Below are 13,631 nucleotides of genomic sequence, written 5' to 3' on the forward strand. Positions count from 1 at the left end.
GTTGGCCCAGAGCCGCACACCTTATTCTATCTTACATGTTGTTCTCAAGGGGCATAACACGACAAATAGAGAACCAAAGCTTCAATTTAAAGACGTTCTAAAGAGAGATCTAACCAATTTTGCTATGTAATTCGTCACTTCAACGTAAGCAGTTAAATGCCTCTCAATCTAGCACTCGTCTATAAATAGAAAAAAAACCCATTGAAACTGAAGCGATGACGCAAATGAGCTAGACCCTTGGTTCTCAAACTGGAGTCTACTAAGCGATTTTAGGGGTCCGGGAAGGGGTCGCCAATTTTCAGATTTTTAATGTTCAAAACACTAGGTTTTCTGGTTTTTGCTAAAACTGGAACCATTGAACATGCATGCACTACACAGAACCCCTAATTTACGTGTTAAAAAAAACTTACAGATAGAATGCATTTGAGGCAATGCGTGTAGGGCGCACACGTAGTACTTGAATGCAGGTATCTCGCTGCGGTTTTATCAATAGGTGCGGGGCTGTGGGCGCAACAAGTCTAAACAGGATTGAAAATTGGCGGTGTAACAGCCCCAAATATACCCATGCCCAGACTATACCCGGAGCTAGTCAGGGCTAGACCAGGCTATACCCACTCCAGACAACCAAACCAGAATATACCCCTGTCCAGACTATACCCTATGCTTGCAGACAAATTACACAGATGTACCTCACTTAGAAAAGATGCCTCAGAACATAGAGAAATTTTGATATCACTCGATGAAGAATTAAAAGTTACATGTAAATTTCGATTTCTTGTGCATGATTCAGATTAAACACAATCAGCTGTTGATCTGACAAGTGTATCGGCAAGCATTCAACAGCAGGCTGCCTTTGTTGAATTGGAAACTCAAATGATCTCCAGCAAGCCTCTGACGCTCCAATATAGCGGTAATTTTCGTAATTCGAAATTTCATCCATTTGATTTTCGTTGCCAACATTAAGATGCATGCCATCTTCTTGTCTGTGTAAAGAAACTGTTGCATGGTCAACACCTTTGAAAATGTACTTGTAAAGATATTTCACAGCCTTAATAGATACAAACCATTCAAGATTAATATGCGCCTCGTACTTCTGCAACAACCAAGCATTATAAAGAACTACATAACGGTTATCAACAATTTCTCTATTTCCAATACGTATTGAAGCTGTGAAGCCAGCATCTCGAGGGTTTCGGCGACGATATTGTGGATAAGAATCATTTCCAGTTAAGGTTTGTGATTTGTAATCTTTTGTATATCTTTTAGTGCAAACGCCATTCACCATACAGGGAGAATTTATATTTTCTTTTCCGCAGAGTCCATGTATCATGTGTTTCTTCACCAAGGAATAAAGATGAGACGTCAATGGGTTTTCGGGATTTGGAAGTTCAGTTGTAACAATTTTATTAATTTCTTGCCATGTGTTGTGATGATTTTGTATTATGAATAAGAAACGGCAATGAGGTAATCCACTATTTTGAAATTCCAGTGTTCACATGAGCAATAAGTTTCCCAAGGACTCCTGATTTGATATCGTGCAATAGTTACTGTTGCGTTAATTTAAATACTCTTGTAGTGATATCTTGGTCGGTCAACCGCCTTGTGGCCCACAGAAAGCTCGTTAACTATTTCATATCATTTTGGGCTGCATGTAAAAGTCAAAAGTAAAGTAGGTTTGCCAAACTTTCTAACTATGGCCATTGCATCCTGGTAGTGTTTTGCCATATATCGTGGACTTCCTATAAATGAACTTGGCAATATATATTTACGACCTGTACGATCAGTATCACCTGCAAGTATAGCATCTTGTAAACCATTATATAAATCAGCTCTTAAGGTTGCTTCATTGTTACGAACATATCGTAGACGGGTGGATTGTACTTTGGGAAATTGATCTACACAATATTGCTGAAACAAATGCTGACCTAATTGCAATATATTTGTAGCTCTTGTTCTTTTCATGATGTGATAACAATAAAATTGAACTTTTGAAATTTGACAGTTGCCATTTTCATTCAGTAATCCAAGGTGCCACCCATCTAGGCCAGAAGGAAAAAAACTCGGGTACATCATTGTGTCGTATGATCGATGCGAGTCACTTAATATTTGCAAAGATTTTTGGTTATTCACTGCTCTGAATTTTGTTACGACCATTCGTTCTGAACAATTCGTTTCCTCATGAAGATTGTTTGGTATAAGAATAGCATGCTCATTAGATGTTGGTAGATTATATCTCCTGGAGTGTTCCCCATGAGGTTTTTTTATCCGCATGTAAGCCAACTGACACATCAGCAGGAATATTTTCAGCGTCAGTTTGCTCCTGCACAGATAGAAAAGATTGTAAGTATTTCCAACAGATATCATAGCAGAATGAATTTTTCGAAATATGTTTACATCGAAGGCTTGGTTTGCATTGTTAAGAGGCATTCTTTCCATTCGTCTTCTTATTTGTTCTTTATGATCATAGAAATACGTTTGTAAGCTAGACAGGACTGTTCCTATATGGTTTCTATGAACTCCAATAAATCTATAACGAATTCCATGTAATCTGTAATTTGTAATCCCTCTCAGTATTGAAGTATCATCTACTTTCATAGAACACATTGCCATTGCGCTGTTGAACCTTCGAATATTACATTTTACTTCAGTAGCATTAGAAAGAAAGAGGTCAGCAAGTTCGTTAGATAACTCAGGGATATTTTCAATTTTTATCATTCCTGATTTACAGCATATACCAAAACTGCGATTGTTCTTCCTGTACGCTCTCCAATAAACATCAAAGCATTGCAGTGGTGGCAACGCACTTCCACTATGGCGAGTAACGTCAACGGGAACCTGTAGAAGTCCATCTATATCATATTGTCGAGCTATATTAAGAGTCAGCCTATTACTGATTTACCGACGTATTCTGTGTTGTGCTGCATTTTGTTCTAAAATCTGCTCACGTTGCTCTTGTGACAGTTGTAGCCTTGCATTTCGATGCTGAGTAGCATTTTGTTCTAAAGTCTGTTCACGTTGTTCTTGTGATAGATGTTGCCTTGCATTTCTATACTGAGCAGCATCTTGTTCTAAAATTTGCTTTCTTCACTTCTGTGACTGCGTTAAACGGAGCTGACGCCATTTTTCTGTGTTCCTTTTACGATGCTCTTCCTTCTGTTCTTGTGTTTGCCTCAATTTTCGTAATTGCCGACTCAGACATTTTGCAGGTCTTCTATAATTGGACCTTTCCTCTTCCATGGACAAATCTTAATTAAATATCTATTAATTAAATAGAATAGCATGAAAATAAAAACATAATAGTGAGACAGGCGATTGTATTATGATGACAATATTGGTATCTTATTTACACAGCGTGAGGTATAAAAATAACCAAACTTTCTCACATTCACATAATACTTGCGCGCGCGCGCGCGCACACACACACACACACACACATGTTGTTTTTATCTGAGACTCACAAATAGGAATGAATGAAAGAACATTAAAAAGTATAACGAATACGTTGACAGAGCTATTGAAACGGTACCCACATGTAACGGTAAATATTAAGAATTACACCAACTCTTGGAAACACTATTTTGAATCACTGTTTTCATGAAGCGTTAGAGTAAAAGCTGTGTTAGAAGTTTTGTATCGGTGAGCATGATAGGAAAAAGAATTCAAACAGAGATCACATGGCAGCATAAGGCAGAGAGAGATATGTGGACAGAGCTATTCCTTTCTTTCTTTCACTTTCTCTCTTTATTTAATCCACCTTCTATTTTCCTTAACACCAGTAGCTTAACAATCTACTACATCTTGTTTTTCTGTCTGTTTATCTTCCCTCTCTCTCCTCTCCTCCTCAATATCTCTTTCTTTCTTCCACACTCTATTTAATTCACCTCTTTCCCTCTATCTAATTACTGAAGGCTTTGGTCAAACGGAACAAAACGGACGTACGTAGCTGTCATTATTGTAAGGATTGAACAATTTGGTATATGACTTATCAATGTACACAATGAGTTTATTTTCTGTAGGTGTCAGGAAGACACTCGGCAAGAACTTAAAACAAACTTGGAGGAAGAAAAGACGTTTTGCAAACAACTTGCACATGCAAGTGCTACCAGTCGAGAACTCCACATATCAGAAGCCAAAAAGTGTATAGGGTTATCAGGAGGGGGCCTACCTATCGATGGCATCAATGCGTACCGGCCCCACTCACTGATAGATCTGCTTGCTAGATCATAGCCCTGCTTGCTAGATCAACTGGTTATTAAATAAAGCCCAATATTCTTCTAGCCATCGCTCATCGTCTCTTTTTAACCAAATCCAGTGGCTCGTCTTTTCCATTGTAGCTTGGATATCGGTCATGGTGGTATTTACGTTACGATGAGTTAGGCCTAACAATAACAACAGTCGTCTCACACTGTGTCCAACAAACCCTCTACATCCGACTTCTATTGGAAAATGCTCCGCTTTCCAGCCTGCGTCTTCACATTTCTCGAGGAGGTTTACATAACGGTCAATCTTTCGAACCTGAGCGGTGTCCGTGTTATCTTCATGAGGAACCGTTAACTCAACTAGATTCATAACTTTCTTTCCTTCACACCACATTAAAATGTCCGTTTTTTTCGTAACTGGGACGGGGAAGAGTCCTTGGCACCCTGGTAAATCTGTAGTTACCTCCCAATAGCCGTTCCACTTTTCATCGCTAACAGGAAGTTTGTTGTTCTTGAAACGGATCCGCTGTCCTGAGCGCACGAAGGTAATGAAATCTCTAGTTGGTACTTTCAACGGTCTTTTTTTCCACTGTTGTTGAGATCAATTTGGCTCTTTATAGCATTGAAGATAACCTTAAGGACCAGGTTGTGTCTCCATGTATACCTGTTCAATGCTAGTGAACAGTTGGAAAGAATATGTTTCAGTGTTCCGACCTTTCCGCATTTGCATATATCATTCTCTGAGACGTTCCATCTTATTAGATTTGCAGGTGATGGCAAAACATCGTCGGATGTACGAATCAGAAAACTTAGCCGAGATGTGGTCCACTTCCAAATCTCATCCCAACTTATTTTCCTCTCAATAACATGTTCCTCCCATCTCGTCATCTGTCCTTGTTGAACATATAGGACCAAATGAAGCTCTCTTCTCTCTGCTTCCCTCGTTTTGACGCTGTTGCTAACAACAGATCTGCGTTCGCTCCGCATCAAACTTGCAAACGGTCTGAACTGATCTGCGCCAAAACCAACTCCCTTCCGATGATTCTGCGTTGCACCCACCATATCTCGGTGTGTAAGAGAAGACAAGATGTCATCAGCCTCTGCTTCTGCTTTCCAATTCCAGGCTGTTTTCACCTATAGTGAATTACGCCTGATTTCCATGTCCTTCGACTCTCTCAGCATCATCACCTTTCGTACCTTCCCCAGTTTATATATTTCGACCATTGACACCCGTGGTAACTGCAATGAGCATCTTTTACGATAAAGAGCTGAACTGTTCAACATCCGAGGTAGGCCTAGTCACTTTCTAATGAATACATTACATTCTTGTTCAATGATCCGAACTCGTATATTAAAAGTAGCCACGAAAGTCGCGGACACAAGCCGAACTGTAAGCACCAAACTTTGAGTTATCAATCGCTGATAATCCAACCTCGGCTTGTTTCATAATTTCCATTCCGCGACTCCTATCTGACAATGTCCCAGTGTATACTCACCCCAAGCTCTTGGTGGGTTCTTCTTTGAATATTGAAATGCTTTCTTCAGCTATTCGAAACTTAACTTCTTTCTGCACTCCCATAACAGATGTCAGACTACCCGACTTTTTTTTTTGTTTTGTTTTTTTTTTGCTCTAAACCGCATCCTTGACCACCTCACAAGCTCGTCTAGTTTCAAGAGGGCACTCTGCATGATTTGCTTATCTATAGATAGAAGTGTCACTTCATCCATGAAGGCTTTTTCTTTTTCTTCTATGTATGATATTTTCTCATCAAAGCAAATATTGCATTCAAAACAATGGATTATGTTTCAGTTACAATTTATGATATGAAATAAAATTTCAAAACAGTGAAAGAAGAAGGAAAAAAATTCAGTTTCATTTTGACAACAGACGCTGTTTCATACATACATTCATATGCTTCCCTTTTACACGCACACACACACACGCGCACACATCAGCGTTTAGTATTCTCTTACACTTCTATAGTACACACGCACACACAAACAATCACACATTTCTTTTACATATGCATATGTTCTCTCTCTCTCTCTCTCTCTCTCTCTCTCTCTTTGTGTGCCTCACTCCGCCTCTGGTTCTTTCTTTCTCTCCCTTCCGTTCTCAACTCTACTTCTCTCTCTCTCTCGCTCTCTCTCTCTCTCTCGCTCTCTCTCTCTCTCGCTCTCTCTCTCTCTCTCTCTCTAACTCTACTATTGTTTTTTTCTCTCTCTTTATCACCCCTTCCTTCGTTATTGATATGTTGTGACGGACTCACGCTCTTCCTCAATATCTCTTTCCTTCTTTCATTAATTAATTAATTAATTAATTAATTAATTCATTCATTCATTCATTCTTTCTTTCTTTCTTTCGCTGTCTTTCTATTTCATTCACCTCTTTTCCTCTTTCTAATTACTGATGGCATCGGACAGAGGGACGGACGGACGGACGGACGGACGGACGCAGCTGTTGTTATATTAAAGGATTATTATTATTATTATTATTATTATTATTATTATTATTATTATTATTATTATTGAGAAGAGATGAGTTTTTTGAGGGATCACGTGTGCGCTTGACATTTCTAGTACTTGTATCGAAAGAATGCCGATCATTTTTATTTTTAGAATTATTGCATTTGCAAATCTCTAAGAGAGAGTTATGCAATAATGTGGCAGTCCCAGGAAAGGAAAGAATGCTACTGCTACTTAGCCCCAAGAAACACATTTTGTAGTTGGTGATGCGACACAAGCGTTCTGTGTCCTTAAGTTTCCAGATGGGAAATAATCACCTCCACCCAACAAGGCCAGCATTCAGAGACTAGTTTCAGAATAATTGCCCTTCATCAGTCTAGAGTAGCTTGGCTTTGCTAGCTGTCAGTGCTAAATCGCTGTTGAAAACTTATAGAATTTCAAGTGAAATAAATTCTCTGATTTTCAAAATTAGAAATATTGCATTTCTAAATCTCTCTGGACTGGCTTTGTTGGGTGGAGGCGCTTATCTCACCTGTTTGAAAACTTAAGGACACAGAATGTTTGTCTCGCATTGCAGTTAGAATAGCAGAAATAATGAGTAAATTAATACTGCGTTCAAAAAAATATCACTTCTTGTTTGTATTGTACAATACACATTTTGATGTTTCTAATAAAAACAAATGTAAGTTTGTTTATATTTATAAAATGTTAATGTTTTATTGTGTCAATGCAACTCTGGAAATGTACGAATGACCTCAACTTTCTACTTGTGGATTGCTCTATTTTGAAACAATAAATTTGCCCAAGGTGTGACAGAGTGGGACTGAACCTGAAACCACATGGCTGCAACCAAGCTTCTTAACCACACAGGTATGTTTGCACCACAGGAAGTATTAGTCAAATAAATTGTCAAGGCACAAGAGTGGCTGTGTGGTAAGTAGCTTGCTTGCCAACCACATGGTCCTGGGTTCAGTCCCACTGTGTGGTACCTTGGACAAGTGCCTTCTACTATAGCTTCAGGCCGACCAAAGCCTTGTGAGTGGATTTGGTAGATGGAAACTAAAAGAATCCCAACATATATATATATATATATATATATATATATATATATATATATATGTATGTATCTATATGTTTGTGTGTTTGCGTTTCTTCCCCCTTTACCATCACTTGACAACCGATATTAGTGTGTTTACATGCCTGTAACTTAGCGGTTTGGCAAAAGAGACTGATAGAATAAGGACTAGGCTTACAAGGAATAAGTCCTGGGGTCGATTTGTGCAACTGAAGGTGGTGCTCCAGCATAGCCACAGTCAAATGACTGAAAGAAATAAAAGAATATCCTCCTTGAGATAACTTTTAGTACCCTGGACACCATAATGACAATAAATAAAATACAACTCAGCAGTAGATCCCCACCGCTGTAGGCTCCCCACTAGTGCCGTCAACTTGCCCCACCTCTATCTACTTGCAACACTTCAATCTCTGTAGGAAACCACTAGACACAGGACATATACCTGAACATGTTTGTATCTCAGTCTGTCATACCAGTTTTCAAAAAAAGGAAGTAAGTCACTTCCAGAGAATTATCACTTGCTCTCACTGAACTATCACCTCATTAAAGCTTTTCATAAGGTAGGGAGACTAAAAGTAATTGTCTTTCTAGAGAGCAACTGTCTCCTAAATCCCAACCAGCACGGGGGGGGGGGGGGTCCTGTGGCAAAGAATTCCTAATACAACTTTAGAACCACCTCGATAACATTCCAAATGTTTTAGGAGAAAACTGGTGTCACACATATATCTTGTCTTCAGTAAAGCTTTTGAGAAAGTCAATTACAATATTCTGCTGAAAGAAAACTACAACACTGAAGTTTGTGGTAAACAGAACCCAACATGTTATGATCAACAGAGTTTACTTAAGCTCAGCAAAAGTCATTAGTGGTGCTCCCCAGGGTACTGTATTAGGCCTACTTCTTTTTATTATTTACGTAAATAACTCCCAAAATGTCATCAAACAATAACATTTCTTATAATCTTTAAGCTCCAGAAAGTCAATATGCATCTGGACAGAACTCACTCTGTGATTCAATGGGGAGGGGAGGGGACATGCAGTTAAATGAAAAAATTTGAGTTCATCCTCTATGGAAAATACAATGTACTTAAACGACCATACTCTTTTTCCTTGGGAGAGTTTCTCATAGCATTAATTAATATCAGAGACCTATGTGTAACTGTTGGCAACACTTAAAGTGGAATGCAAGCATCAATGATATGGCCGACAGAATATTCTTTCAGATGCTTAGAATTTTCCAGTTTAGAGATACTGATGCTATTATCCTTCTCATCTCTACATTTACTCAGTCTCACTTTGAATACTGCTACCCACAGTGGTCTCCCAATACAAAACAAAACTACATAAGAACTCCAGAAGTCAATTAAAATTTAAAATAAATGACATATAAAGCCTTGATTACTGAGATTACTTCAAAAAGACTATTTTCTCCAATGCCACTGCGAATCCTACAGCATTTGTACAATGTATAAAATATTCAATCAATGTTGTCCAAATGATACTGGCATCAAGTTTACAGCTCACCTAAGATTGAGCCCCAGTGCAATACATTATCATCATCATTATTCAATGTCTGTTTTTCATGCTGGCATGGGTTGGACAGTTTGACCAGAGCTGTCAAGCAATAGAGCTGTACCAAATTCCAGTCTGATTTGGCTTGATTTCTAATGTCTGACACCCTCACTCATGCCAACCACATTACAGAGTGCACTGGATGATTTTTACATAGCACTGGCATCAGTCATGCATTAAATTAAATAAGAAAAATATCCCTGCAACACTTAAACAATACCTGGGCAAATTTTACCAAGAAAAATTAGACAAACCACTGACACCTGAATATACTTCAGCTAATAGCAACTCTCTACTTAAGTGGGCTATGAATGTTCCAAAACAAAGAATCCTGTAGCTGATGCTATTAAGTTAGACATGGTCTGGTCTAATAATGGCCAAAGCCTAACCATGCTACAAATTTCTTTATACTCACAAGATAAATTACAGAAAGGAATCTAATTTCTCCAAGTAATTTTTACAAAGAACAGAAGATAAATTTCTTTAAATTTCTAATCTTCAAAACTGCCTGAAATCAATAAAAATTCAAGTAGCTTAAATAATAAAGATAATAATTAATGAATTTACTTTATCAAGAATTTATCAAGAATTCTTGCTCAAATGCTTTTAACATTTAAATGAAAAAATACATAAATAAAAGATAAATGTCTTAAAAATACCATTTTGTTAAAAGCAAGGTTATAAGGATGCCTGTGAATGTTGATGCTCAGAGTCAATCTTGACCTAGCTATACATTGACTGTTCATTTTACTTCATTTTCTGGTAATCAATAATTCAGAAACAAAACAAAAAGAATTAAGCTAAATCTAAGAATCTATTTTTGTTTCTTAAAAACTAGTGAAGCATATGTAGATGACACCAATCTTTGGTTTGGTATCAGATATATATATATATATATATGTATGTATGTATGTATGTATGTATTTATATGTATGTATGTACGTATGTATGTATGTATGTATGCATGCATGTATTGGGTTGGTGCATAATTATTGCGGCTTTTTTTCAAGAAATTTTATTCAACAAAAACTATAACAATATTTAACAAAAACATCTTTAAATGACGGTCTGACCATCTGCCAAGCAAATGGGAAGCAGTAATTGAAGTTGAAGGTGAATATGCTCCAGAATAATCATTTAAAGATGTTTTTGTGACATGTTGTTATTGTTTTTGTTGAATAAAATTTGAAAAAAGCTGCAATAATTAAGCACCAACCTAATATATATATATATATACATATAAGAGATGTACTTGCATAGCAAGTGACTTGATCTGAGATCGTGTGCTGGAAGGAAAAAAATTGCAGCGTGGAAGGTGTTTATAAGCTATTTAAGAAACACACAAAGATCATTAGATTCACTCCAACATTTAAATTTAATTTGCCAAAATTTTTGGCGGTTTGAGACTACGACCTGTTCACTGACAAAATTCCATGCTACATATATATGTATATATATGTGTGTGTGTGTGTGTGTGTGTGTGTGTGTGTGTGTGTGTGTGTGTGTGTGTGTGTGTGTGTGTGTGTGTATACACCATCCCACCTGTGAGAACTGAATAGGTAACCTCACCACACGTCAACTTTTGACAAGAACACAAGAATACCGACCATTCCTAAATTTTCCATTTGATAGACTTAAACCTTCCCCCCACTGTTCTCAAATACTATTAATCTTAGTTTTTATGCTTATTTTCCATTTTATTTTTATTTTATATATTTATTTTTTCTTCATTTCATTTACTTTTTTCTCTTCTTCTTCCCCTTCTTGACTTCCTTTCCTCCTTTGTGTTTTTGTTGTTGTTGTTGTTCTTCTTCTTCTTCTTTTTCTTCTTCTCCTCCTCCTCCTCCTTCTTCACACATGCTTTTGCATTCTTTACACATATATATATATTATTTTTTATTTTAATTTTTATATTTTTAAAATATTTTTTAATATTCTTTTCTCTTTTCTGTTTATATTTTTTTGCTTATATACTTGTAAGAAAAATTCTTTTGCTATTTAGACAGCCAGTAACACATATATTTTTCAGTTTGAAAATGCCTATGAGAAGCTTGAAACTCATATCAAAGTAACTCACTGTAAACGTTATCATTATTAAGATTAAAATTGCTATTTAGCCTCAAGAAATACATTTTCTAGTTGGCTATGCAACACAAGCATTCTGTGTCCTTAAGTTTTCAAACAGGGGAGTTAAGCACCTCCACCCAACAAAGCCAGCATCCAGAGACTAGTTTCAGGATAATTGCTCTTTATCAGTCTAGAGTAGCTTAGCCTTGCTAGCTGTCAGTGCTAAATTGCTGTTGGAAACTTATAGAATTTGAAGTGAAATAAATTTGCTGATCTACAAAATTAGGAATATTGCAGTAGCAGCATGATAAAGTGATGACTTGTTGCCAACTTAATGTGGCAGTCCCAGGAAAGGCAAGAATGCTACTGCTATTTGTATTGTATTTAAATTTAAATTTTTGTTTATTTTTTAATTTTTTTAATTTTTATTTTGGCACCCTTGGAAATAAAAGGAAACTACTTCAGATGATCTCATGTACCTCTCCTTGATTTGTTTTACTAAACCCTTCAAGGCAGATACTCCAGCATGTGATATAAAATATAAATAAATGAACTCTGTATGATACTTAATTGAGATATTGCATTGAAGAATGTAAGCATTTACAATGATGACATACAAGAATAACTACAAACTTCCTTCTACTCACTAGTCTTGATTATAGTAGTTAGATAAAATTCTAGTGGAAACTTACTGTAAGGTAAACTTGTTTCTTTTACTTTATTACAGAATCTATTTCTTAGTATATTATATACAACCTTTAATTGCTTTGCTAAGTTGAATATTACAAATTATTCCAAGTTAGGGAAAAAGCAAAGGATATAAAATTGTCTAATATGCTGCTTAAACCAGAAACTTGCTTAAACTTGTCTTTTACCTTCCCAATTAAATTAACAACTGGGTAGAACAAACAATGACTAATATCTTTGTTTAGATTCCGGAATAATCTTTTGCTTTTGACAATATCACGTTCTTGTTACTTTAGTCATAGTTGTGTTGACCGAATAACTGTCATGCCTATACTTACTGCAAGGTAGTGCTTGGGGATTCCATGGGGAATTTTAGCCTACCATTTATCCTTTGTCTTACTTGTTTCAGTCATGAGACTGTGACCATGCTGGGGCACTGCCCTTGAAGAGTTACTAGTTGAATGAACTGACCCCAGTGTTCTTTTATTTTTTAAAGCCAGGTACTTATTCTATCAGTCTGTTTTACTAAACTACGAAGTAATGGGGACATAAACAAACCAGCACCGGTTGTCAAGTGGTGGTGGTGGGACAAACAAAGACACACACACATAGTATATCTATATATATATATAATCTTTATATCTTATATGGCACCTTGGGCAAGTGTCTTCTACTATAGCCTTGGGCCGACCAAAGCCTTGTGAGTTGATTTGGTAGACGGAAACTGAAAGAAGCCAATCGTATATAAATGATATAAATAATATATGTGTGTTTGTGTGTCTGTGTTTGCCCCCTCCCCCACTCCACCATCGCTTGACAACCGATATTGGTGTGTTTACGTCCCAGTAACTTAATGGTTCGACAAAAGATACTGATAGAATAAGAACTAGGCTTACAAAGAATAAGTCCTGGGGTCAGTTTGTTCGACTACATGTGGTGCTCTAGCATGGGCGCAGTCAAATAACTAAAACAAATAAAAGAATAAAAAAAAGAATTATACAATCGAAGTGGTAGGTTGGGCTATCATTTGATAAAATGAGAAAGGTGCAAGAGCGACAGTGTAAGGGGAAACATAGTAGCATAGAGAGTGTGACTGATATCAGAGAAGGGGAGGACAGAGTTGTGTGAGCGACACATATCAATCTCTTTCTCGCTCGTGTCTCTTTCTCTCTGTCTCTCAGTCTGTTTCACTCTGTCTTTCGCTCTGCGTTTGTTAGTCTGTCTGTCTCTCTGTCTCCCTCTCTCTCTGTAACACATACTTACGCACACTCGCAAATTTATAGACAAGTATTTGACAACGTTAAACCGAAATTATCCGGAAATAACCGAAGTATTCCGTTTTTTCCATTTGTGAAGAAGTTATCGTCTGCTAAATACTTTGAGCCAGTTCACTTTTCTTTTCATGAAGACGTTTCAAGTCAACATTGAAGGTGAAGTCCCTTATTAATTTCGTTTTTATTATTTACAAAATTATAATCACTCATTCATCTATCACAAAGATTGAAAGAAAGATTTCTAAAGGGGATTTTGTTATCATTTAGTATCTTATCCCTTTTGGTGTTGTTATT

General features: G+C 36.9%; 3 protein-coding genes across 3 annotated transcripts in view; 1 reads left to right on the plus strand and 2 right to left on the minus strand.

The window, feature by feature from the left end:
* Nucleotides 1-754: 754 nt before the first annotated feature.
* On the minus strand, nt 755-1,330 carry LOC149135677 (uncharacterized). Its single transcript, XM_089353117.1, has one exon. The coding sequence runs from the start codon at nt 1,328-1,330 to the stop codon at nt 755-757; it is 576 nt and encodes a 191-aa protein (XP_089209243.1).
* A 305-nt stretch (nt 1,331-1,635) lies between these two features.
* LOC149135678 (uncharacterized) lies at nt 1,636-2,715 on the minus strand. Its single transcript, XM_089353119.1, has one exon. The coding sequence runs from the start codon at nt 2,713-2,715 to the stop codon at nt 1,636-1,638; it is 1,080 nt and encodes a 359-aa protein (XP_089209245.1).
* Nucleotides 2,716-4,844: 2,129 nt separating this feature from the next.
* LOC106874500 (glycerophosphodiester phosphodiesterase 2) overlaps nt 4,845-13,631 on the plus strand; it is a 71,998-nt gene continuing 63,211 nt past the window's right edge. The window contains exon 1 of the mRNA XM_089352931.1: nt 4,845-5,488. The gene's annotated coding sequence lies outside the window, so the exon portion shown is untranslated. The remainder of the gene's footprint in view (nt 5,489-13,631) is intronic.

Source organism: Octopus bimaculoides, chromosome 5 (genome assembly GCF_046866305.1).
Source record: "Octopus bimaculoides isolate indiv1 chromosome 5, ASM4686630v1, whole genome shotgun sequence".
Lineage (NCBI taxonomy): Eukaryota > Metazoa > Mollusca > Cephalopoda > Octopoda > Octopodidae > Octopus > Octopus bimaculoides.